This window comes from Delphinapterus leucas, chromosome 17 (genome assembly GCF_059928025.1).
Source record: "Delphinapterus leucas isolate spDelLeu-1000000601 "Yukka" chromosome 17, BTC_Dleu_Yukka2, whole genome shotgun sequence".
NCBI classification, from domain to species: Eukaryota; Metazoa; Chordata; class Mammalia; order Artiodactyla; family Monodontidae; genus Delphinapterus; species Delphinapterus leucas.
In genome coordinates this window covers 1,265,728-1,290,419 of record NC_143145.1, presented here as the reverse complement: position 1 = coordinate 1,290,419, position 24,692 = coordinate 1,265,728, and the positions used below count along the sequence as shown (strand labels likewise).

The window sequence follows — 24,692 nt, the reverse complement described above, 5'->3', positions numbered from 1 at the left end:
GGAGGTGAGCTCTCAGTAGATGGAAGTGGGAGTTAGCCAACCAGACAGCTGGGGACAAGTGTCCCAGGCAGAGGGAGTGGCCAGTGCAACTGAACGCATGCCACAGCGTGCCTGCTGCCTCTAAGGAACTCAAACAGGTGGCTGGCGGGGAGGGCACGAGTGAGGGAGGGGGCTGGGGTGAGTGGGGGGAGCCACAAGAAGAAGGAAGGGGGTGCGGGGGGAGCGAGGGGGGCTGAAGTGAGTGATGGAGTACAGGAGGAAGGGGGCACAAGAGTAAGGGAACGGGCGCAGAGGTGACTGAGCTGCAGCTAATGGTGGGGTGGCTGCGTGAGGGGGCGTGTGGGACCCCAGCGGAGTGGGAGGAGGTGGCTCGGGGGCGGAGTCCACCGTGGTGCACCACCGAGATGCTGGGGCCTCGCCACCTAGAGCGGCACCGGAAACGGCCGGCTGGGAGCGAGCTCTTCCTGCGGGCACCGAAGGCGAGCGGGCGGGCGGGCCAGCGGGGATCGCCTGAAATGGGAAACCAGCTGAGGGGTGGAGCCCTCCCGGGAGCACCACAGAGAGGCCCGGGCCCTCGCCTCCTAGAGCGACGCCGGAAGGGACGGGGCCAGAGGCGGGCCCTTCCGGCCGGCGCATGGGCTGGGTTGCTCGGCTGTGCAGCTTCACGGCGCTGGGCAGCTGGGGTGTGGCGGGGCTTGGGGACGAGGCGTCCCTCCCGGCCCGGGGACCCTGTTAGGGGCGCGCCCGCCCCAGCCTCCATGCAGGAATTCACTGGGTCCCTCTGGCGTCGCGTGGGCCCCCTGTCCAGAGCAACGGCACTCCTTTCTAGGCTCCTGGGCGCCGCGGGGAGGAGGGCGAGGCTCGAAGACCAGCTCCGTGCGGATCGAGGTGGAGTCCTCGGGCCCAAGGCTGGCGAGGCTCTGTCAGGCGACGCCCTCTCCTTGGCCTCGACACCGCTGCGGGCCCACACACTGCTTGGGTGCATGTTTGCCCTTGGATCTCCCACCACTAGTAATCCAGTCTCTCCCTTAGACCCCGGCTTCTGAGGACAAGTGAGGTTACCACGGAGTATCCTGCTGCAGAGGGATACCCAAAGCTTCATGTTACAAGAGTCCTGGCACAGAGAGTGAAGGAGCTACACTGGAGTCGCACAGCAGGTACCAGCACCCCGGCCTTTAGGCCAGGGTTCTCGTCTGCTCTGGCAAGGTGGACTGAGTTTTCTGCGTGGCTGTAGCAGTCATCAGGCCTACAGGCCTGTGAAATGAAAAGACCAAGACAATGACCTCAGGTCTACACCGCTTTTAATAATTAAATATTTTATTCCTTGGTGTGCACGGGACTTAGAGAAGTGAGTACGTCCAGTCTCTGCCATTAAGCACCTGCCAGCTTGAGGTAGGCAGACAAGACGATTATCTAGAATGTTTCCTGAGCAGCAGTATGTGCAGGCTACAGCCAAGTAACTAGGGATTCAAGGATGAAAAAGACACGATCCTTGCCCTGAAGAGCCCTCGCCTCGTCGGGAGACTGCCACATCAGTGACAAGCCACACGTGGAGTGACAGGAGTCCTGGTGGGGGAACAGTTCTTGGAGCACAGCCGGCAGTTGTCAGGCTCAGTGGGTTCAAGGACCACCGCTCTCCATCAAGTGGGTCAGCACAGAGCCAAGCTGAGTTTACGCCTTCCCTGGAGAGCCGTGGGCTAGAGGGTTGGTGGCACTTTCCTGTTGGTTCTTGGTTTTCATCTGTTTCCTACTAACACTACACCTGAGCTCAAACTCCAGCCTGGCTGACTGGGGCCGTGATCCTCTGCCCTGGTTCCGCCTACCTCCCCAGCAGAGATGCTCCCATATTTGTGCATGCTTCCCTCAGCCTAGATGGCCTTCCATCACCCTCAATTCTGGCTCTCACCTGATGCTACCTCCCAGAAGCTACCTCCAATAGAGCCTTCAGAGAATGACGTTTACCTGAATCCAAGTCAGGTGTATCTAAGCATTTTCATTTAGAAGAAACCAGACTCTCAAACTCTTGTCAAGTTGGGAAACCTGTCCAGTCATTTTATGCGTTGCCTCTGTGCATGGGAGAGTGGGTGAAAGCCCAAGTACCCCCTTTAACTTAAAGGGAATTCAAAGCATTTGTACCTCAAAACGTATGTCACTTGGGACATTATTACCCAGAGCACCACATTTTAGGGTGAGACAGCCTGTCAGGATATGGACCTCCCAGTAGATTGGGTGACCAGCACAGGTCATGGGAGGTCTTCTCAGGGATGATTTGAGGACTCAGAACATGATCTGCTTTCTTTGGAAAGTGTTTTCTCCTAATCTTGTGGAGGATTTCTTTTGCTAGCAGTTGAAGAGCCTGAAGCTTGTTAAGGCTTTATCCTGGAATTGCATTAGTTAGCACTGAGGGAAGAGGCAGGTCAACACAACTCAGAAATAATACAAAAAAGAAATAGATGAAGGTTCTTAACCAATGAGACGTGAGCCATGCTGGTGATGCTTCTACAAGCACCTACCACTGGAACCGACTGATTCCTGTTTGAACTCGTGGTGAAATTGGAATTCTTTTAGATGGGATTAGAGACAGAGAATGTCAGGTTTTTTAGACAATGCAAGCAAGATCGTAGTTGATTGTTCCCTGGGGTTTTGGCCTTCAGTGGATGAGTTGGCTCCAGTTAAGTGCCACAAGGAGAATGGGAGCTGGATAAGGGAACCAGGGAGTGGGGTCAGGGAGGACTGCCTGAGAAGAACTCTGAATGAATGAGGGGCCAGCACCACCAACACCTCCTCTCAGGACCTGTTTCTAGGAGCACCCAGGCGCTGAGGCAGGAAGGAATGTGTGGCAAACCTAAGGATGGCTGGGGGGGTGGGGAAGCACAGGGGCAGCAGTGTGAGGGGAGCCAGTGGGGATTTGGGCAGAGATGTGACGGGGGTTCACTGGCTGCGCTGTAGAGGATGGACCCAGGGGAGGGCCGGGGTAAGGGTGGGAGCGAGTTTCATCCAGCTCAGAATCCAGGCTCCAAGTGATGGGAGCTACCTTCCATGAGGGTCACATGTGGCTCCCACAGCCTGTAACTCCAAAAGCACGTTGTCTGGTCCGAAATACAAGAAGTGGAGAAGGAGCAAGTAAAGGGTGGGGAAAACTCCAGTTTGGGGACCACGCGGCAGTCGTTGGTCCATGGTACACATGAGTCCTACTGGACGCAGGTGTGGAGATGCTGGCCCCTGGCAGAGGAATAAGAATTCCTTGGTTGGGACTTCCCTGGTGGCGCAGTGATTAAGAATCTGCCTGCCAATGCAGGGGACATGGGTTCGAGCCCTGGTCCGGGAAGATCCCACATGCCGCAGAGCAATGAAGCCCATGCACCACAACTACTGAGCCCACATTCCAAAACTACTGAAGCCCGCGCGCTTAGAGCCTGTGCTCCACCACAAGAGAAACCACTTCAGTGAGAAGCCCGTGCACCGCAACGAAGAGTAGCCCCCGCTCACCACAACTAGAGAAAGCCCACACGCAGCAACAAAGACCCAACGCAGCCAAAAATTAATTAATTAATTAAAGAAAAAAAGAATTCCTCGGTTAGCAACTGAGTAAACGATGATGCCATCTGCTGAGATGAGGAAAACTGGGAACAGTGAGGTTGTCGGGGGTGGGTTTCTGGGAAATAAGTGCTCTGTTTGGTCATGTCCAGCCTGAGACTCATTAGCTGTCCAGGTGGGATACGTGAGCAGGGAAGGGAAGGGGGCCATGTTCCCATGCCTCCCCCACCCCTTCCCTGCCCATCTGCCCCTTCATAACCCAGCACTCAAAGACCTCATGGCTGTGTTCCTCCCAAACACTCGTTTAATCTAATGTTCGTGGTCTTGTTTCTCTCCAGCCTCAGAAGGGTTGTTGGTGCTCTTCTCTTTGTTGGAGAGTTTCTGTTCCAGAACTGCAGTTACCAGCTTGGAAAAATACAGTGTTGTGTCTAAAGCAAGACCTTTCTGAAGAAGTGGAGTTACAAGGAAATTCGTAAGGCTGGAGAATCTTGCTGCTGGTCGTTCTCCTTGGCCCTTGCTGGCTTCCAGTGGTCCTTCCTCTCTCCTGGGGACAAGAAGGATGGAAAAGCCCACAGGCAAAAAAAAGAAGGCACAGACCCCAGAGGAAGAAGTACATGTTCAGAAGGACACTCCCAAGGAAGATAAAGCATCTAGGAAAAAGAAGCCAAACCAGAGATCCACTTTGGCCAAAAAGCACAGTAAGGAACCCAGCCTGAGTCGTGAGGACGAGGAACACATGTTTGAGGCCTTCAGTGCTACATTTAAAGATGACTTTGAGGGGGTTCCTGTGTTCACTCCCTTCCAGAGGAAGAAGCCCTACGAATGCAGCGAATGTGGGCGCGTCTTTAAGCACAAGACAGATCACGTTCGCCACCAGAGAGTCCATACTGGAGAGAAGCCCTTCCAGTGCGCCCAGTGCGGGAAGACATTCAGGCACAGCTCCGACGTGACCAAGCACCGGAGGATTCACACCGGAGAAAAGCCCTTTAAATGCAGTGAGTGCGGCAAAGCCTTTAACTGTGGTTCAAATCTCCTACAACATCAGAAAACCCACACTGGAGAGAAGCCGTACGAATGTAAGGAATGTGGGAAAACCTTTGCCTACAGCTCATGTCTTATTCGCCATCGGAAACGTCACCCACGGAAGAAGCACTGAGCGTGGGGAAGCCATCCAGACTCAGAGCTTTGTGCCCACGAAAACTGTCCGGGCAGGCCTGCCTGGGGCTCCTCCTCCCCTGGCGTCTGATTGGGCTGGGGGTCCTGCCGTCACCAGGAAAACCGCCCCAGCCAGGTCAGCAAACACCGGTGTGGCCAGAGACCTTTCTGGTCTAGAGAATCTCCAGGGCAAGACATCATGGTAACAAGGCAGCTCCTCACAGCTGTGGCACCAGGGAGGTGAGTGTACAAACTGCTGTCCAGGGGACAGGCTTCAGACCCGAGCACAGTCAGCACCTCCCACTGCCACCTCCGCCTGTGACTCCCATGCTGGCTTCGGCCCTCCCACCGGCTCCTTTGAAGACTGTGCTGCAGACCTTTGGCCCACTGGGTCCCAAGTCCATCTCCATGCAGCCCGGCAGGAGGCCTGTGGCCCTGGGCTGGATGGCAGTGCTTCCGCAGTGAGCACTGGGGATCCCAGTGTCCCCCTGGCTGGCTGTGGTGGTGGTGCTGTGCTTTGTCCTCTGCCTTCCCTCCTCTCTGGAGAACCATTCCTTGAACTTGGCCCCTGCTCCCAGGAACTGGGCTCCCTGTGTGTCCTCCCACATCAGCCATCATCCCAGCTGAGCAGCCTTGACTTACCAGGTGGACCACTCAGGACACTAAATGCTACCACTGTGGGAGCTTCCTGCCCTGGCCACGTGAGGCCCCGGGATGTTGACGGCAGCTTGGATGCAGCCTTTGCCTGCCATGCGGCCTTTCAGACACGAGACGGTGGGCCTGCCCCCCAGGGCCAGCTCTCCGTTCAGGTTAGTTCCACTTCTCTGTGCTTGGCCCCCAGGTTCCATCCTACCCCCTTCACATCCACATGCTGTGCCTGCCCTTGGTTTCCCTCCAAGAGTGGTCTGGATGGGCCTCCATGTTCTCCCGGGCGAGGGTGTGGTTTGTCCCAGAATTTCAGCACAGTATAAGAGGGGCGAGGTGACTGTCATCCAGGAAGTAATAGGGCTTTTTATCAGGAAAATGTTGATACCTACATTTTCAGCTCTTTAGACCCAGAAAACTAATAATGACCTTGATCTTGGGGGCTCCTCCATCAGGAGACAGGAGAGAGTACTTCCAGTGGAAACATCCCTCCAGGTTAAGATTTTTACTCTTGTTCTTTCTAAAAGCTATGACGTTATAACAGCTCTACCTGAGGTGGCACCTCTGATTCACAGCTCGGCAGGCCCTCCTCCTACCCCGACAGGCAGGCCCCAGGTGTGACCTGTGATCCTGCTCTCACAGTCCCGGAACTGGAGATGTGACAAGGCAAAGTTGTTCAAACAGGTGCCAGGGTCTGGCTCAGGGAAAACACACCTGTGATCCTGGGTGGGGAAAGGTTGCTATAAAGGAGGTCACTGGGACATTTGGCAAACGTTGGGTGTAGACTGTCCACAGGGGAGGTGGGGGGGCACATCAGTGTCAAGGCTCCCTGGTTTGATGGCCTGCGGCCATCCCAGACAACGTCCTTTTCATGAAAGATGCATGCTGAGGTCTTAAGGGCCACAGGGTCATGACATCTGCAGTTTGCTCTCAAAGGCTGAGCAAAGAAGCAATAACAACAATGCAGATTGGAGATTGGCAGGTTGACAAACATTTTCTGTTAAGGGACAGATAATAACTGTTCTTGGCTTTGTAGCCATAAGGTCTCAGCTCAGCCATGACATGCAATAGCAATCACGGCACAGAAACGGCCAATAAGGCTTTATTTACAGAAGCAGGCGGTGGGCTGGATTTGGCCGGTTCCAGATGAAGGGTATGTGACACGTTCCAGGGGTGTCTGCATCTGCTTCGGTTTGGTTTGGTTTTTATTTATGATGGTTTATAATATACCATGATGGATATATTGTTATATATAAAATATTGTATAAATGTACCATAAATTACAACACATCACATGTACTATAGAAAAATTATCGTTTTCTATGTTATTATGTTTCCATGTTAATACCAATGGGAAGCATTTTTTGTGGCTGCATAATGATCCATTAAATAAAAAGTTGACTTAACCTTCTCCTAACAAAGGCATGTAGGCTGTTTCCAGTTTAGGTCATTAAAAACAATGCAGTAAACATCTTCTCCACATTTAGGGCCAACAGAACGGGTTGCCAGAAATGAGCTGACGGGGAGATCATTCTGGCAAATTACCTTCCCCCAGGTTGTGCTGCATAAGTGCCCCAGCAGTGCACAGGTAGCAGGTGGGTTTTAATCTCGCCAATTTGATGGGAGAGAAGAAGCATTCTAATCTGGTGTCTTCGAGTTCTAGAGAGGAAGCAGGTGGCAAAGAGCGTAGTCTCTCGAGCCAGGGGTTACTGACTCGACCCTCGTGCCTTGGAGATGTGGGACCTTGGGCCCATCCTTCACCTCCTTTTGCCTATGGTTCCTCAGAGGTGACTTGGAGGCATTGACAGTGCTCAACCTGGTCAGTGACTGTGTGTGACCTCAGTGCCGTGCTGACCCCCAGTTCAGCCACTGTCAGCTCCGGTCACATGTTAGTGTCCTTAGTGAGGGGACATTTTGCCACAGGCATGAGAGGTGGCTGTGCAAGCAGACAACCGTCAGTCCCTCTCTCAAGAGAATGAAATCAACCAGGAAAACAAGAGAGACATGAGAAAATAAATCACACAATCAAACTAAAATCAGTCCACCGTCTTTTTTGCCTCCTGTCATTTTGGTTCAGACAGATGGGCTCATTTCCCATTTCTTCTGAGTTAACCATTATGACACCACATCACCACCAAGCACTGAACCCAAATCTTTCAGATAAATCTATTTTGATGGGTTTTTTGTTTTTTGGGTTTTTTTGCTATTGCTCTTCAAATGAAACCCAAATTCCAGAAAAAGAAAACCTTCTAAGTAGCCTGAGTCAAAGAAGAAAAACATGGGCTTCCCTGGTGGCGCAGTGGTTAAGAATCCACCTGCCAATGCAGGGGACACGGGTTGGAGCCCTGGTCCGGGAAGATCCCACATGCCACAGAGCAGTAAGTCCATGCACCACAACTGCTGAACCTCTATTCTAGAGCCCATGAGCCACAACTACTGAGCCCGCACACCACAACTACTGAAGCCCCCGTGCTCTGCAATAAGAGAAGCCACCACAATGAGAAGCCCACGCACCGCAACAAAGAGTAGCCCCCACTCACTGCAGCTAGAGAAAGCCCGCACACAGCAACGAAGACCCAACACAGCCAAAAATAAATAAATTTTTTAAAAGAGAGAAGAAAAAAGCATAATGAAAGTTATAAAATACTTAAACCTGGATGATAATGAAAATACAACTTGCCAGAAATTCTGGTGCAACTAAAGCCAAACGGAAATTTGTAGCCTTATGTGACCAGCAGAAGAGCTGGAAATCAACAAGCTAAGCATCCAACTTTAAAAGTGAAAAAAGGCCAACAGAATAAACTCAAAGTAGAATGGAGGAAATAAATTATAGAAATTAATACGACTAATGGGAATGGATACCATGGAGAGCATTTTTAATAAAAGTTGGTGCTCTGACAGGACTATGAAAATTGACATTCCCTGGCAGTGGAATCCAGAAAGAGAGAAGGAAGGAGCAAAGGAGCTCCTTTAGGAGTGAGAAGGAGAGCTCCATTAGGAGTGAGAAGGGGAGGATAATGGCAGATACATCAGAGATTAGAAGGATAAACTTTCAAACCAAGAGATGTGAGAACTCAAATGAAGTGGGTTATAGAAGAAAGATGAGTTACTGAAGCCAACTCGAGGAAATAGCCTGAAGAATCCTCTAACCAGACAGATTGCTTTCATAGTTGACATAAATTCATAGATGCATAGACAACATAAATTGCAGAGGAAGGAACACTCCCAAATTTGTTCTACGAGGCCACCATTACCCTGATACCAAAACAAGACAAAGATACCACTAAAAAAGAAAATTACAGGCAATATCACTGATATTATGCAAAAATCCTCAACAAAATAACTAGCAAACCGAATCCAACAATACATTAAAAGGGTCATACACCATGATCGAGTAGGATTTATCCCAGGGATGCAAGGATTTTTCAATATTCGCAAATCAATCAGTGTGATACACGACATTGACAAACTGAAGAATAAAAACCATATGGTTATCTCAATAGATTCACAAAAAGCTTTTGATAATATTCAGCACCGATTTATGATTAAAAAAAAAAGAAAACTCTCCAGAAAGTGGGCACAGAGGGAACATACCTCAACGTAATAAAGGCCATATATGACAAACCCACAGCTAACATCATACTCAGTGGTGAAAAGCTGAAAGCATTGCCTCTAAGATCAGGAACAAGACAGGATGTCCACGCTGGCCACTTTTATTCAACATAGTTTTGGAAGTCCTAGCCACGGCAGTCAGAGAAGAAAAAGAAATAAAAGGGATCCAAATTGTAAAAGAATAAGTAAAAATGTCACTGTCTGCAGATGACATGATACTATACATGAAAATCCTAAAGATGCCACCAGAAAACTGCTAGAACTCATCAATGAATTTGGTAAAGTTGCATGATAAAAAATTAATACACAGAAATCTGTTGCATTTCTATAACAACAAAAGATCAGAAAGAGAAATTAAGGAAACAGTCCCATTTGCCTACATATCAAAAAGAACAAAATACCTAGGAATAAACCTACCTAAGGAGGTGAAAGACCTGTACTCCGAAAACTACAAGATGCTGATGAAAGAAATCAAAACTGACACAAACAGATGGAAAGATATACCATTTTCTTGGACTGGAAGAATCAATATCGTCAAAATGACTATAATCCCCAAGGCAATCTACAAATTCAAGGCAATCCCTATCAAATTACCAATGGCATTTTTTGCAGATCTAGAACAAAAAAACCTTAAAATTTGTATGGAAACACAAAAGACCCTGAATAGCCAAAGCAATCTTGAGAAAGAAAAACAGAGCTGGAGGAATCAGGCTCCCTGACTTCAGACTATACTACAGAGCTACAGTCATCAAAACAGTATGGTACTGGCACAAAGACAGACTTATAGATCAATGGAACAAGATAGAAAGCCTAGAGATAAACCTACACACCTATGGTCAATTAATCAATGCAAAGGAGGCAGGAACATACAATGGAGAAAAGACAGTCTCTTCAATAAGTGGTTCTGGGAAAACTGGACAGCTACATGTAAAAGAATGTAATTAGAACATTTTCTAACACCATATACAAAAATAAAATAGATTAAAGACCTAAATGTAAAATCGGATACTATAAAACTCTTAGAGGAAAACATAGGCAGAACGCTCTTTGACATAAACTGCAGCAAGATGTTTTTGAATCCACCTAGAGTAATGAAAATAAAAACAAGAATAAACAAATGGGACCTAATCAAACGTAAAAGCTTTTGCACAGCAAAGGAAACCATAAACAAAACAAAAAGACAGCCCATGGAATGGGAGAAAATATTTGCAAACGATGCAACTGACAAGGAATTAATCTCCAAAATACAGAAACAGCTCATGTGGCTCAATATCAAAAAACCCAATAAAAAAAAAAATGGACAGGGCTTCCCTGGTGGCTCAGTGGTTGAGAGTCCGCCTACCAATGCAGCGGAGACGGGTTCGTGCCCCGGTCCGGGAGGATCCCACGTGCCGTGGAGCAGCTGGGCCCGTGAGCCATGGCCGCTGAGGCTGCACGTCCCGAGCCTGTGCTCCACAACGGGAGAGGCCACAACAGTGAGAGGCCCGCATACCGCAAAAAAAAAAAAAAAAAAAAATGGACAGAAGACCTAAGTAGCCATTTATCGAAAGAAGACATACAGATGGCCAAAAAGCAGATGAAAAATGCTTAACATCACCAATTATTAGAGAAATGCAAATGAAAACTACAATGAGGTTTCACCTCACACTGGTCAGAATGGCCATCATCAAAAAGTCTACAAATAATAAATGCTGGAGAGGGTGTGGAGAAAAGTGAACCCTCCTACACTGTTGGTGGGAACGTAAATTGGTGCAGCCACTATGGAGAACAGTATGGAGGCTCCTTAAAAAACTAAAAATAGAGCTACCATATGACCCAGCAATCCCACTCTTGGGCATATATCCGGAGAAAACCGTAATTTCAAAAGATACATACACCCCAATATTCCTTGCAGCATTATTTACAATAGCCAAGACATGGAAGCAACCTAAATGTCCATTGACAGAGGAAAAGGTAAAGGAGATGTGGTACATATATATATATATACAATGGACTATTACTCAGCCATAAAAAAGAATGAAATAAAGCCATTTGCAGCAACGTGGATGGACCTAGAGATGATCATACTAAGTGAAGTAAGGCAGAAAGACAAGTATCATATAATATCGCTTATTTGTGGAATCTTAAAAGAAAATGATACAAATGAACTTATGTACAAAACAAAAATAGACTCACAGACTTAGGAAACAAACTTACGGTTACCAAACGGGAAAGGTCGGGGCGGGGGGGATAAATTAGGAGGTTGGAATTAACATATACACACTACTATATATAAAAATTGATAATTGACAAGGACATACTGTATAGCACAGGGAACTCTACTCAATACTCTGTAATGACCTATATGGGAAGAGAAACTGAAAATGAATATATATATATATACCCACACATATATGTATGTGTAACTGAATCACTTTGCTGTACACCTGAAACGAACACAACATTGTAAATCAACTATACTCCAAAATAAAATAAAAATCAAAGAACAAAAAAGTCTATAGCAAATTAAACCTTAAGGTTAAATGTTAAACGGCATTCTCTTTGAAAACGAGCAGTACAGAGTTTCTGCCATCACTATTAATATTCACGTGTATCTTCCCGGACCAGGGCTTGAACCCGTATTTCCTGTATTGGCAGGCAGATTCTTAACCACTGTGCCACCAGGGAAGTCCCAAGTTTTGAAGCACTTTCCCTGAAATCTTGTTGCCACCCAGGGTGGGATACATGGGTTGAGCCACAGCCCACGCCCCCTTCCCCACCTTGCTCTCCTCCAGCCCCTGTGGCCGTTATCCCCACCAAGTACCAGCCTCCGCGTGTCCATGTGCCCAGAGCCTGGCCTTATTTACACCGTTGGCATTTCCCAACTGTTGATAATTTCCCAATTATCAACCAGGTGATAATTGCGCTTCTTTATTTATTCAAAAGGTATTTCTGCCCTTTTTCGGCTGTGAAAGCAGATCCGCCCCAAAGCAAGAAGTTCCTGGTGAAATATGCGTAAAAAAAGAACCTCAAAACTAGCAAAACTTCCACATTCCTGAGCTCCAGGGAGGAACAGAGATCAAGAAGGAAGGGAAGAGAAAGGCCGTGGTAAGAAAGGATACCCCTGCGGTCCACATGCTAGGCTGCAGGAGGGGCGTGCGGGGACACGGCGCGGAGGGCTGTCACTGCAGCGCGGGCGCTGTCACTACAGGGCAGGCATTGTCACCGCAGGGCAGGTGGCCGGGCAGCAGACACTCCACCCTCGGGCAGTGCCTGCCGTCGGGTCAGGTGGAGGTGGAGGGAAGTGTTTCATCTGAGGCCGTGTGAAGGCAGTGAATTGAAAAGGGGAAGCAACCGCAGGGAGCCGTCTGGAGATTCTGAGGCGCTCAGCCCCTCCCCCTCAGCCAGGAGTGCTGTAGGACAGGCTCCAGGAGGAAACAGCTGCAGGCCAAGTCAGAACCTCCTTGGCCTCGGAGCTTGTCCCGGCAAACGCCCTTCAGGGTGTCCCCTCCCCACTGAACACAGGAGAGCGGTTAAAGCAGCGACCGCAGAAACACGTCAGGGCACCTGAGTTACTGCGCAGGCTCCCCGCTGCCGGGGCCAGCACGGAGGTCGCTGGGACGGCATGACCTGGCGTCAGAGCGAAGGCACAGAGGACCTGAACGGACGTGGGGACACCTGCGGATGTCCCGGGGACGTGACGTCTGTGGTCCTTCGTGCCAGATCCTGTGCTCTGAGGGAAGCTGGCGGTGCGGGCCACAGAGCAGGCGGGGCTGAAGGGCTTCAGCCCAGGTCGCTCTCGCCAGGTCCATTGCACCCCTGGGGAGGCTCTGGGCACCAGCACGTCACCTGGGCTTTATTTCTAATGGCCGCTCATGTCTGTCCCCATTTTGGGCACCGAGATGTGATCATTCCTTTCTTCTGCCGGTGAGCTAGACACCAAGACGCGCTGCAGAGTGACACTGGGCTGGCCTGGGCCCTGGGGGCAAGGCCAGGGCTCCGAGTCACCCTGCTTGCAATGGAAGCCCGTGGTGCTGGGGCACTTGGGCATTTGCTCTGGAGCAGCACAGATAGAGGTCACGGTGAGGGTGGGGTTTTCAGTGAGCAAAGATGGCGGGGTAAAGGGGGTGTCTTGAGGCCCACGGAAGCAGTGTTGGGACCAGAGAGGGAAATGGCGGGGGACAGGGCGGGAGTGACCCGGGATCCACTGCCTGGGGTCAGGGCTGAGCTCTGAGAGGCAGCCGGTGTCTTCAAGGACCCCTGCCCCGAGCTCGGAGTTCACTGCCTCCTGGCTGCTTGCGCACAAACTCCAGCCACCTGTCAGCAAAGCCGGAAGCCGGAGGTCCTCCCCTTGACCAGAGCCCCTACAGGATCCAGGCCCAGCCACAGGGCGAGGCTGACGCTGCGGACTCCACGGACGGGGATTTCCAAGGCCTGAGGACAGCCGTCCCTCGGGGTGAGCTCCCGGCGCCCCAGCCCCACTGCCCACAGCGATCTCGGCACTGGGCGGCCCTGGTGTCGGGTACGTCCGACACAACCTGCGAGCTCCCTGTGGGCCCGCGTGGCCTGTGTCCCTGCAGCCTCACTCACGCAGCGTTCTGGTCCTGTTTGCCTTTAGTGTCCTGCCTCTTGGTGTTACTGCGTGTTTGTTTCCTGGAGAGCTTCAGCACTGGGGGTGCTGCTCTCCTCATGCCCCCCTGGTGGACCGAGGTGGCCATGGGCTACAAACGCCTGTGCACAGCGGGTGGCCTTGAGCCTGTGCTGGGGCGGACGCTTTCCCCAGTCTAGTGTTTCCGACTGTTATTTTTAGTCCTAGAAATGCAACTTTCCAACTAGTCAAATTTGTTGAACTTTTACTTGATTATATTTTCACATCCTTCAGTCCGTGGAAAGCAAGTGTGGTCTACATTTGGGGTAGATGTTCTCTTTTGTTCTCTCCTCGCTTTCCCGGGGCTTGCTTTTCACGCGGTGTTCTCTTAACCCAGACGCCTGTTGCACTGGTCCCCACGTTTCTTCCCAGATGCCCTGGGCATCCGTCAGTGCTTCCTTGTCCTGCTGCCTCTGGATCTTGTTTTCTCCTGCAATAACCATCTGTTCTGACCTGTTCACTGCATTCAGCTGCTCTCCCCACAGTCAAGAGTCCCCAGGGAGGTGCCACTGCCTCAAGGGAGAGACCATCTCCCGGCTCAAGGTCTGGCCCAGGCCTGCAGAGCCAGAGACCCAGCTGGTCACTGCCTCTGGATGTGTCTCTTGGGGGCCACCTCATCTTAACCAAACTTGTAAGAGACCAACACACAAATCAGAAAAGGAATGTGCTAACTTAGGATGGGCATGACCCCTTGCTTCAGCAAAATACCGTGTCCCTCAATAGACACCCCCTCTCTGAGCCTGGATACAGGTTCCCCTGCTATCCAAAAGCAGAGCGTTCCTGTGACACCTTCCAAGGCCGAAATGGCATAAAGCGAAGAGGCACTTAGTTACCTTGTTAGGACACGTGTTGCTCACGGCGCACAAGGCAAATCGAGACGAAGCGCAGACGCCCCCAGACGCGGTTCGCAGCCTGGCCGCTTGGTGCTGAGTGTAGTCCCTTAGGAGCCCGGCAGGGGCCGCTCTCGCTGCCTCGGTTGCAGCTGCTGCAGAACAAATGCTGAGCGCTGTTTTCACTTTTTGCCTTTATTCAAAACAAGCTAAAATCCTGTTTGGATTTGTTGGAAAACAGGTACTAATGTAGGTCTCTTGTAAAAGCAAAGTGGTGTAAAGAGAACTTTCAAAAAGCAGGGGACATTTTTACCTGGGAAACAAAGTTAGGCCCTGTCGTTGCTTCATGCCTACAGTGTGACGTGACCTTGCCTGCCCCCAGACCCTGTCAGCACCCCGTTCAGGTCCCGAGCTCTGACGCGCTCTGTCAGTCCTTCCCTCTGTGCCCCTGCTCACTTTGCCTCTGTTAGAGCAGATGTTCTCACGAGGGGCGATTCTGCCCTCAGGAGGTGACGTTGGCAACACCTGGGGACATTTTTTTGGTTGTCCCAACTGAGGGGAGGTACTATTGTCAGTTGCGGGGGGCAGGGAAGCTGTTCAGCGTCCTAAAGAGCCCAGGATGCTGAGGGTGGGGACCCGAGTTAGATCCGTGACTTAGGCGAAGGGCCAAAGAGAAGATTCACGAGGCCGGAGAGAGAAGAGTAAGCGCTGTCGGCTGGAGGTTTCAGAAGCTGGAAAATGAGGAAAAGCAGCTTTCGGCAGAAGCCTACACACTTGACAAGGTGCACGTCCAGGCTGAGAAGGCTGGCAGGGCCTGGGGATGGGGGCGCGGGTAACCCTGACAGTGGGGCAGAGGTGGGAAGAAAAATTGTGATTGGCTAAAAGTCTCCATTGGAGTAATTAGAACCCCTCAGGTCTGTCCACCCTCATGGGAAACAGAAGGCTGCCCCCATCCCTCTGAAACTGAACCAGCGGGACAGACTGAAGACGAGAAAGGGTGAAAGTCCGGCCCACAGCCACCGCTGTCCACCATCGGGGAGGACACATCCAAGGAGAATTAGGTTGTGTGCATTTCCATCACAACCCCCCTCCTCTCCCCTGCCATCTCCCCGTCTCCCTCCTGCCTGAACCCCGAGGTGTCCTCTTGCCCCGCCCATAGCCCCCGAGGTCACCAAGGCACCGGTCCGCCGGGGACCTAGAGCGTCCCGGAAGTGCGCGAGGCCGGGCGGGCGGGGCGCGGGAGCACTTCCGGCCGGCGGGCAGGCTGGCGGCCACCTCCCGATCGGAAGGTGAGTGGGCGCCGGGCGGCGGCGGTGGTGGCGGCTGCGGGGCACCCTCGGCCCAGCCCGCGCTCGCGCGTTGTCCCCGCAGCTGCCGAGACCTTGGCCTCGGCCGGGCGTGGGGGGCGCGGATGGCGGGACGCAGGGGGCACACTGGCCCCTGACGATCGCGGGTGTCCGTTTGCGGGGCGCCTCCCCACGCGCCCGGAACCCCAGGGACGGGAGCTGTGGTGATGCCCACTTTGCAGATGGAAAAGAGGCTCAGAGCTGCCCCTGGCCCGAGGTCCGTGGCCGGACTCAGCCGGGGCACCCTGCTCTCCGCTGCCAAGGGCCCCGAGTTCGGGCTCTTTCCGGCGGCGCACAGGCTCCAAGCTGGGAGGCGGGGTGGAGGAGGGTTTGCTCCTGGGCCGGTGCCGTTTGTATCCCCTCTGCCTTCAGCCTGTTGCAGCAGCGTAGACGTTTGCACTGGCGTCCCTTCGTGACCGCCACCTCCCCTCAGAGCCCGGCTAGGGGTGACCGTGCCCTTTCCCGGATATTTAAAATGTGGCATACCCAGATGTCAGGACTGCAGACCCACCGTGTGTCCACTTACCTGGCTGTGGGTGATCCTTCCCATCTTTAGGGGCTGAGGTCGGGGGCTGACCCAGGAGGCCCCCACTGGTGAGGAGCCCTGTGGCGTCTGCCTCCCTGCTTCCTTGAAGCAGGTACTGCTTGCACCGTTATTGGATGTACATTACCTTTCGTCCTTCCCCTGCCCCTTTTCACTCCCAGATAAGGCCTCCTACTTCATGGAAGTGTGAAAGAAAAATCCTCATTTTAGACCAAGCTATTCCTGCAACCCAGACTAAAGAAAAGTATCTTTGACCCCAGAGGAGGCTCGGAGCACCCTGGGCGGGGCTGGGATGTGAGGGGTCCCAGCCTGCGGCCTCTGAGGGTTTTCCTCTCTGGAAATGTCTCGTTAAGATTTAACCTAGGACATTCCTGCTCCGGCAGGCGAAGTTCAGTTTTTTGCTCTCCCCAGGGCCAGCGGCCCCCAGCTGTGATGGGGGAGGTTTTTCTGGGAGAACCAGCTTGCTTCTCTCCATGGGCAAGGCCTTGGGTTGGGAGGACATTGCAGGCATTGCTGGGGGGAGAGCTTGGGTTCAGTTCGCGTGGGTGCGCTGGTGCTGTGCACATGGTAGAACTAACACACCAGGGGCCCCGGTGGCCTCGCACTGTGGGCCCCACAGGTCACCTCTTGGCGTTTAGTCCCTCCCCCGGGGGAGGAGCCTCCAGCTCACCTGTGGCTGATCGGCCCCACCCCGCACATCCCTCTGACACCCTCATCTCGCCGTGGTTTTCGTTTCCCCGGCTCCCAGGTGTGCACTCCTCCAGCAGGCCTTGGGGGAAGATGGCAGCCCTGGGGGACAGTCAGGAGCCCCCTCATGTCCTGTCCACTGTCACTTCCGAGTCACCGGAGACACCTGGAGCCTGCCACCACCACGAGGCCCAGCTTCACCTCCACGGCCATCAACATGGTACTTGCCTCCCTGCACCGTCACCGCGGGCAGGCAGCTCACTGGGCACTGGGGCTCCTGCACCCTGGTGCTTGGGTTGGGACTCGGGCAGCAGTGCATGAGGCTAGGGGTCGAGCTGTGTGAGCAGTGGCTCCCTAGAGGACAGTCCCTTGGAGTATGTTTCTTTAGGGGATGAGGGGTGCAAAAAAAGAAGCCTCGATGGCCAGGCCTGTGTGAGAGGAGTCAGTCACCTTATCTCCCTCTCCGAGCCTTTGATCCCACGCCAGGAAAATGGTCTCCAGAGTTCTGGGCAAGCTGGTTTGGGTGGGGACCCCCAGGGACCTGCAGGGATGGAGCCATCAGCCTTGCTCCGCCCCCTGGCAGCATCTGGGGGTGTCCAGGTGTGGAAATAGCCGACAACTGGTCGGGGAGGATGTCCAAGCCCTGCGGTGTGTGGTGCCCCTGGACCCTGCTCACACACAGCCGTCAGGGAGTCCGGGGTCCCTTCCCTGCCCCATGTCCCACAGGAGGCCTGGCCTCACTCCCCTCACAGTCGAGGACACAAATCAGCTCTTGGTAGCCAGGACGAGGGCCCAGGTAGATGTGTTCTGTCCCACTCAGCGAGCCTCCAGAGGGCAAGGAGGTGTGTTGGGGGGTACCACCCATTCTAGAGGAGGGGGAGATGAGCCCCAGCCCCGCTGTGACCCTCAGGCTTCCCCGGCTGCAGCCCTGAGGTGCTCTCCCAGCCACCACAGGAGGAGGATCTCCGGGACGTGGAGGAGGTCCAGGCTGGCAGAGACACCTGCTGGCCAGGTGAGCAAGCGGAACCTGCCGCGGGGCCCCGCCCAGAAGCGCATTTACCTGCGGCTGCTGCACTCCAGGCTCTGTGCAGTGCCCACCACCGCTGCCAGGCCCCGAGGCCCCACTTGTCCCTGGCTCAGCGCTCACTTCTGTCCCCCACAGCCCCTCCCCCCGTTCAGTCCCGGTCTTGTTGCTGACACTTTCTGGGCTGTGAGAGCAGCGCAGACCCCCATATCCACCTGCCTGTCTGGCTAGAGTGTCCGACTTGGCAACACTGGCCAGCAATTGGGGGGTCGTCCTGGCACCCCTGTGTACTGCCCTTGGCCTCCACTTGTCCCCTAAATCGAGCTCTGGTCCCCACCCCCTTCCCCTGGGGCTTCACTCATCCAGGCCCTCAGCTCCTCGTTTCTCTCCCTCCCCACCCCACCCCCCGCCTCTCTCCCCTAGAGAAGCCCTTGGGGTGTCCTCTGGGGATCCGTGGAGCAGCTCCGGGGCCGTGTGGGCAGCGTCCTCAGGATCAGAGGCTTTTCTGCTTGGCTCTGAGTCTGAATCTCCTGTCAGGCTTCCCCCCTCCACATGCGCACGCACCCTGTGTGTTCTCACCCTGGTGCTGTCATCTGGAACGGGGCGGGGGTCCCCGCGGACGGACAGCCTGGTGGGCGGCTGAGTGCTCTCCGCCTCTCCCGTTTCTCAGATCCCGACTTGGAGCGCGAGCGGGCCCCGTCGTCTCCCCAGCCGCACAATCCTGAAGATGAGGTGGACCAGGACACGGGGGTGCTCAGGACCCTTCTGAGGAGCCTTCCCCATAGACCCAGGTGTGGGGACAGCTTGGGGCAGGAGTGCAGCCTGGAGCGGCCGTTAGGGAAGAGAGGCACCTGGCGTGGGCCGCTCGGGCTGCAGGGAGCCTCGGGGACAGAGGGCGGCCCGGGGCGCGCCGACGAGCTGGCGGGCAGCGTCGGCCGGGGCTCGGGCCTCGGGGCCCGGCAGAGCGGCCCGCGGGGCGGGAAGCCGCACAGGTGTGAGGCCTGCGGGAAGAGCTTCCCGTACAACTCGCTGCTGCTGAAGCACCAGCGCATCCACACGGGCGAGAAGCCCTACGCCTGCCACGAGTGCGGCAAGCGCTTCCGCGGCTGGTCGGGCTTCATCCAGCACCACCGCATCCACACGGGCGAGAAGCCCTACGAGTGCGGCCAGTGCGGCCGCGCCTTCAGCCACAGCTCGCACTTCACGCAGCACCTGCGCATCCACAACGGCGAGAAGCCGTACGAGTGCGGCGAGTGCGGCCAGGCCTTCAGCCAGAGCTCCAACCTGGTGCGGCACCAGCGGCTGCACACGGGCGAGAAGCCGTACGCCTGTAGCCAGTGCGGCAAGGCCTTCATCTGGAGCTCGGTGCTCATCGAGCACCAGCGCATCCACACGGGCGAGAAGCCCTACGAGTGCCCCGACTGCGGCAAGGCCTTCCGCGGCCGCTCGCACTTCTTCCGGCACCTGCGGACCCACACGGGCGAGAAGCCCTTCGCCTGCGGCGCCTGCGGCAAAGCCTTCGGCCAGAGCTCCCAGCTCATCCAGCACCAGAGGGTGCACTACCGGGAGTAGCGGGCGCGGGGCCGCGCGTCAGCAGCCTGAGGTCGAGGCGAGTTCCCGCGGAGGGCTCCTGCCTTCGCGCCTCCTGGCTGGCGCAGCCGGCATCTCGTGCGTGTCCCGAATAAAGTCTGTGTACTTGATGGACGCGGGAGGAAGGCCACGTGGCTGCCCCCCATCCCTGAGGGCTCCTCTCGGCAGAGCCCACCGCGTGCCCTAGCGACCGAGGCCTGCGGGCGTCGTGACTTACCAGAGCCATAGCCAGGGCGGGGTCAGGCACCCCAGGACGGGTGGTTTCCAGATTGGGGTGGGGGGGCCCGGGCTGCCCGCTCTCCCCCTGGGCTGTAGTCTCTGGCGGTTTGGTTTCCTCATGCATCTGGGAGAATGTGTGTAGCATGTTCTCTCTGCAGCAAGCCCTCGGATCTGCTCTGTTTGCCCTCTCACCCTGCCTCTGCATCTACTGGTGGCTGCCTGAGGCCAGCGGGCTTCAGTGGAAGGTGGCCCTGCCCAGCCTTCATAGCTGCCTCCAGCCCCAGGAAGCCGGGGCCCCAGGGGGTTCCCCGCTTGACAGGTCTCGGCGACTGCAGCTGGGCATTGGCTGTAGCCGGCTTCAGATCTGCCATGACTGCCCTGTAGCTCCCCAGCCCCTGTGGTAAAGGGGAGAGCCCAGCTGGGTGGGGGCGCCTTCTGTCTGCCTTCCTGCCTGCTCCTTCCTGGACAGCTTTGGGACCCCCACCCCTGCCGCCTGCACCACACACGGAGGAGTTGCCCAGCCCCTCTCCAGGGTATAACTCCGCCTCGCCTCCACATCCTCTTTCCCAGTGACCCCAATGGAGAGCCCTGTGGTTGGGCTGCCCCGCCTCTCCAGGCTACACTCCCAGGGCCCCGAGGCCATCAAGCGCTTTGGACTCCCCCACGAGGGTCAGAACACCTCCTTGAGTCGTCTTTGCTGGTGCACTGTGACACCCTGGAAGACGAGGGACATCCACCTTCTCCCCAGCCCCCTGTCCCTAATACCACGTGGCTATTGGGTATCGTGAAGCTTCCACCTTGGGCAGTCAGGCCGCGGAGCGGGCGAGCAGATCCCCCAGGGCTTTCCGGGGAGCGGTGGCTCAGCCTGTGCTCCAGAAGGCTCATCCTGCAGCCTCAGCACCAAGGCTGGACTCGGATACCTGCACCACAACCGGACTTAGCGGGCAGCCCCAGAGCAGAGCCCGGCGGTCCTCCACACTGTCCTAGACTATCCTGGAGGTGGCCCGGCAGACCCTCGGTGACGGGACAGGGACAGGGCGGGAGCTCCCAGGCCACTGAGCAGCAGACGTGCAAGCTAGGAAGGCTGCCCAGAGGAGGGGAGCGTGGAATCAACCGCCTCCAGCTGCAGCTCCTCGGTACCAGGAGGTAAACTCTCAGCAAAGGCTCTGTGTCCTCCCTTGTCGCATGCGGCCCGCCGAGATGGGCTGAATGGCATTTGCATTTGCCGGCTTGGGACCGGTTCTCTCTCGAGGGTTCCATCTGATGCATTCAGCACTTCCCGGGAACCTGGAACGCCCGGCAGGACCGAGACAAGGACTCCTCAGGGCATCTTCTCTGCCCGTTGTGGCTGCCCAGGTTTATCAGTATCTGGCTGCACAGGACGTTACAGTTCTCGACCCCTGACCGCTCCTGGGACGTGGGTACAGCCCGGAGTCTCTGCACTGTCTTCCTGCCTCGTGTCAGGCACAGACGTCACGCCCCTCCTCCCCCGCCATCATCATCCTCCGGTTCCTGTGCCCCGGCCTGCTCTGGAGCCTCTATCCAGCCCTGGTTGCGAGTGTCTCTAGCTCAGCGGCCACTGTCCCTCGCCTCCCGCTGACCCTGTTATCTCCAACCCCATGGGCTGCGCTCCCTCCCACCCGGGCCCGTGTCCTCGGCTCCAGCCAGCCTCATGCTGTAAGATTGTACTTAATGCCACAGGGTTGGCCTCATTCCTCCTGATATGGATGTGCTCTCTCCCCGTGACGCAGAGCAGAGCTCAAAGCAGCCCCAGACCCATTCGTATCTATTTTCACCACTAGAACGGTAAGGGAAGCATCCCAGGGAAGGGCTCTGCTGGTTCCTGCTGGGCTCTCGTGCACTCGCTGTCCATCCCTGGGCCAAGGGCTGTAATCAGGGAGGTGGTCCAGAGATTGTCATTCAGCCTGATTCAAGGTCACACCCATGGCTGGCTGCAGGATGCTGGGATGAGCAAACAGAACCATAAGGTCCTCTGCACACGTTTTCAATACCAGTATTGTCCACGCGCTTGTCTTTTTCAGTTGCTATGCAACATTCCATATTGGGCTACCTCAGTATCCCAAGGGTTTCGGACTTTGAGAGACCCCAGATTAATGATGGCCCAGAGGTGGAAGCCAAGACGTGGTCTATGGGCTCATCTGCCCTGTGCCGTGTGCCCCAAAGCAGGTGGGCAGGAAGGCAGGCTCTCCCCACATCCAGCGTCTAAGGACATTCACTCTACTTTGGAGCCCACCTCTGCCACTCATTTCTATGCCACCTGGGCAAGGTCCGTATCCTCTCTAAGCTGCATCGGTAAATTGGCGATAGTGATTCTATGGAATACGTCACAAGGTTCTGTGAGCGCTAAATTAGATCGTCATGTGAAGAACCAGCAGAGCACAGGCCAGAAGCAGAAGTTAACATCCACTTCCCACCTGGAAAATACACATCCTCCCTCATGATAGTTGATTACACTTATTTATTTCCATCCCATTCATTCAGTAAACCCTTTTTGAGCACCTGCTCTGGGCTGTGCATGTCCCCATCTAGGAGGCTGCTTTTCCACACAGCACGTCACACCCAACTCTGTCCTCGGTGCGCAGCACGGTGGTGACTTGTGCACTGCTGCACGGCTAAACAGTCACTGGGGTCGCCCAAGCGTATCAATGGTCAGATCCCCTGACTTTATCTTTTAAACCCAAGGCTGCAGGCTAAATCAGATCTGGCAGGACTTTTCCAACTCCACTAGGGAAAGTGAGACAAACTGTTCTTCAGAGGTCTCTGACAGGGGTCTCTGAGCTGAAGGAGGGGTTATGCCGGACCCAGACCCCTGAGGAATGAGTATCAGAGGCTCCTCCTGGGGGCAGAGTTTGCTGAAAAACACAGATTCCCAGACCCCACACCAGGGAAGACAGATTCAATAGGCCTGGGGTGGAGCCAGGGAATCCGGATTTAGTTCTGACACCCCCAGTGAAGTTGACAGTGTGCCAGGCTTGGGAACCTCCGGTATCATCTAGTCCCTCAAAGCAGGTGCACCCGCATAGGCAGTGGTCCAAGCCCCACTCAGACACCACCTGGAGAGGCAACCCGAACTGCTGGACAGCTCTGCCCTCTCACCGCCAGCTGCTCCCAGCTCTGCCCTCTGGGCCTGTCGTAGCCTGGCTGCACTCACTGGTAGGGAGAACCCTCAGGATCTGAAGGTAGTGGTCAGGCCAGGGTCCATCTCCCCGCTGCGGTTCTTTTCTAAGCACTCAGTTCCCTCAGCTGGTCGCAGGGTTTGTGGACTTGCCTTAGCAATGGTCCAAGCCAGCGTGCGTCATTCCTCCCCAGAGCCCTTCCTACGGCCTTCCTGGCCCTACACGCCGGGTCCCCTTGTTCTTTCCCTCCCAAGGTCTCTGCCTCGCCGACTTCTCCGAGGCCCCATCGGCGGTGCAGCCCAGCACCTCGGACAGCTCCAGGGACGCGCGCACGCCTCCGGGCGCAGGTCCACGGCCCTGAGGCTCTCCGGGTCCCCCGAGCCTCAATCCGGGGCTCCGCCCCAGGAGCCCTCCCCCCGGCCGCTCCCCTGGGCGAGTCCCCCCGCGGGGACCCCTGAGAGGGTCCCCTGAGCTTCCTAGAGCTCCCGGAAGTGCCGGCGGCGCGGGGCGGGGCTCCCTGTGGGCGCGGCGCGCGCTTCCGGCTCTCCCGCCGGGGCCCGGGGAGCGGTGGGTGAGAGGCCCAGCGGTGCTGGTCGCTGGGCCCTGCAGCCGGGCCGGCGGGGGATGCGGCGTCGCGCCCGGCTCCCTCAGGCCTTCCCTCCCGCCGTAAGCACAACCAGCCAGCCGCGCCCCCCGCCGCTCTCGGTACCATGGCCGGCGGCCTCGACCCCCGGCGCCCGAGCTTCGTCCGTGCGCGAGGAGGGCGCCCCCGGCCTGCTGGGCCCAGGGCCTGGACGGCCACAGGCCAGGTTCCCAAACCATGCTTCTCCCACTCCTTATTTTAGGGAGTCCGCTGGAAGATTTGAAAATCCCGGGAAAGCCCGGGTTTCCCTTTCAGAGAAGCTCATCCTGGAGTGTCCAGGTGGACCTTGCTAAGTCCAGGCCAATGTGCCATTGGGGAGAGCATCTGGCTCTGGGCACGGCCCCATCTGCACAGCTGGGGTGTGTTTTCCCCAGGACCTCTCCACGGATCAGCACGAATCCTCATCTCACCGATGGCAGCGCTGTCACCCGCTGTGACCTCACCCCCCACTCTGCCTGCCGAGGGGACCGGGCCAGGCTCTCCTCTTCCGGAGGCGGGGACCCAGGGACATGGTACACCCCTCTCGAGCCCCGGTCTTTGTCCCTTGGGCCACAGGTCAGGACCTTAACATCTGTCATTCAGTGTGCAGCCTCCTCGGGCTGTTCCCAGCGCCCCCCCCACCAGCGCTGCTGCCTTGCCACAGGGGTCAGCGAGGTCCCGGATCTCAGGGGAAATGGAAGGCTAGTCCTCAAGGAGGACAGGTTTTAACAGAATTCTTTTCTTTTTTTAAAATTTTGTCTTAACTTTAAGAGTTTATTTGAGCAAAAATCGTTTGGAATCAGAGAGCACCAAACCGGAGGTGGTTAGGAGTGCTCCCAGATCTGTTTTTCTTTAAGAGTGTTTTGGGACTTTGTGTCCTTCTAACACCCTTCCGCTCCCTGACCTTGATCCCTGCATAACCCCATCCCAGACAGAGGGCCTAATTTCCTTGTTCCCGCCCCGCTGATTTAAATGAATGCGGCCTTTGCCGAAGTCTCTCCATGCTCTGGTTCAGAGTCTGGTGTCATTTGCTGCCTCCCTTTCTGGTTTCAGACCATGAGGACGGAGTTCAGAGTGAGGAGCAGATTCCGGGGCAGAACCGCAGGGTGTCCCGGGG

At 55.3% G+C, this 24,692-nt stretch overlaps 2 protein-coding genes and 1 pseudogene across 2 annotated transcripts; all 3 read left to right on the top strand.

Moving 5' to 3' along the window:
* The first annotated feature begins 590 nt into the window (after positions 1–590).
* ZFP41 (ZFP41 zinc finger protein) lies at positions 591–15,637 on the top strand. The gene is made up of 2 exons (XM_089898498.1): positions 591–5,501; positions 11,875–15,637. Exon 1 carries the CDS (start codon positions 4,097–4,099, stop codon positions 4,691–4,693), a length of 597 nt encoding a protein of 198 aa, XP_089754624.1. The 5' UTR covers positions 591–4,096; the 3' UTR covers positions 4,694–5,501; positions 11,875–15,637.
* On the top strand, positions 15,631–23,538 carry GLI4 (GLI family zinc finger 4). The gene is made up of 4 exons (XM_022555438.2): positions 15,631–15,695; positions 17,045–17,203; positions 17,894–17,995; positions 18,678–23,538. The coding sequence occupies exons 2-4, from the start codon at positions 17,077–17,079 to the stop codon at positions 19,577–19,579; spliced, it is 1,131 nt and encodes a 376-aa protein (XP_022411146.2). The 5' UTR covers positions 15,631–15,695; positions 17,045–17,076; the 3' UTR covers positions 19,580–23,538.
* Positions 19,960–24,164, top strand: LOC149746899 (uncharacterized; annotated as a pseudogene).
* The last annotated feature ends 528 nt before the right edge of the window (positions 24,165–24,692 follow it).

Excerpts from the sequence above, each read along its gene's own strand:
- ZFP41 (XM_089898498.1), top strand. The coding sequence starts at position 4,097 with ATGGAAAAGCCCACAGGCAAAAAAAAGAAGGCACAGACCCCAGAGGAA.
- GLI4 (XM_022555438.2), top strand. The coding sequence starts at position 17,077 with ATGGCAGCCCTGGGGGACAGTCAGGAGCCCCCTCATGTCCTGTCCACT. Across the intron at positions 17,204-17,893 it reads CCTCCACGGCCATCAACATG|GCTTCCCCGGCTGCAGCCCT; the intron begins GTACTTGCCTCC and ends TGTGACCCTCAG. Across the intron at positions 17,996-18,677 it reads CAGAGACACCTGCTGGCCAG|ATCCCGACTTGGAGCGCGAG; the intron begins GTGAGCAAGCGG and ends CCCGTTTCTCAG.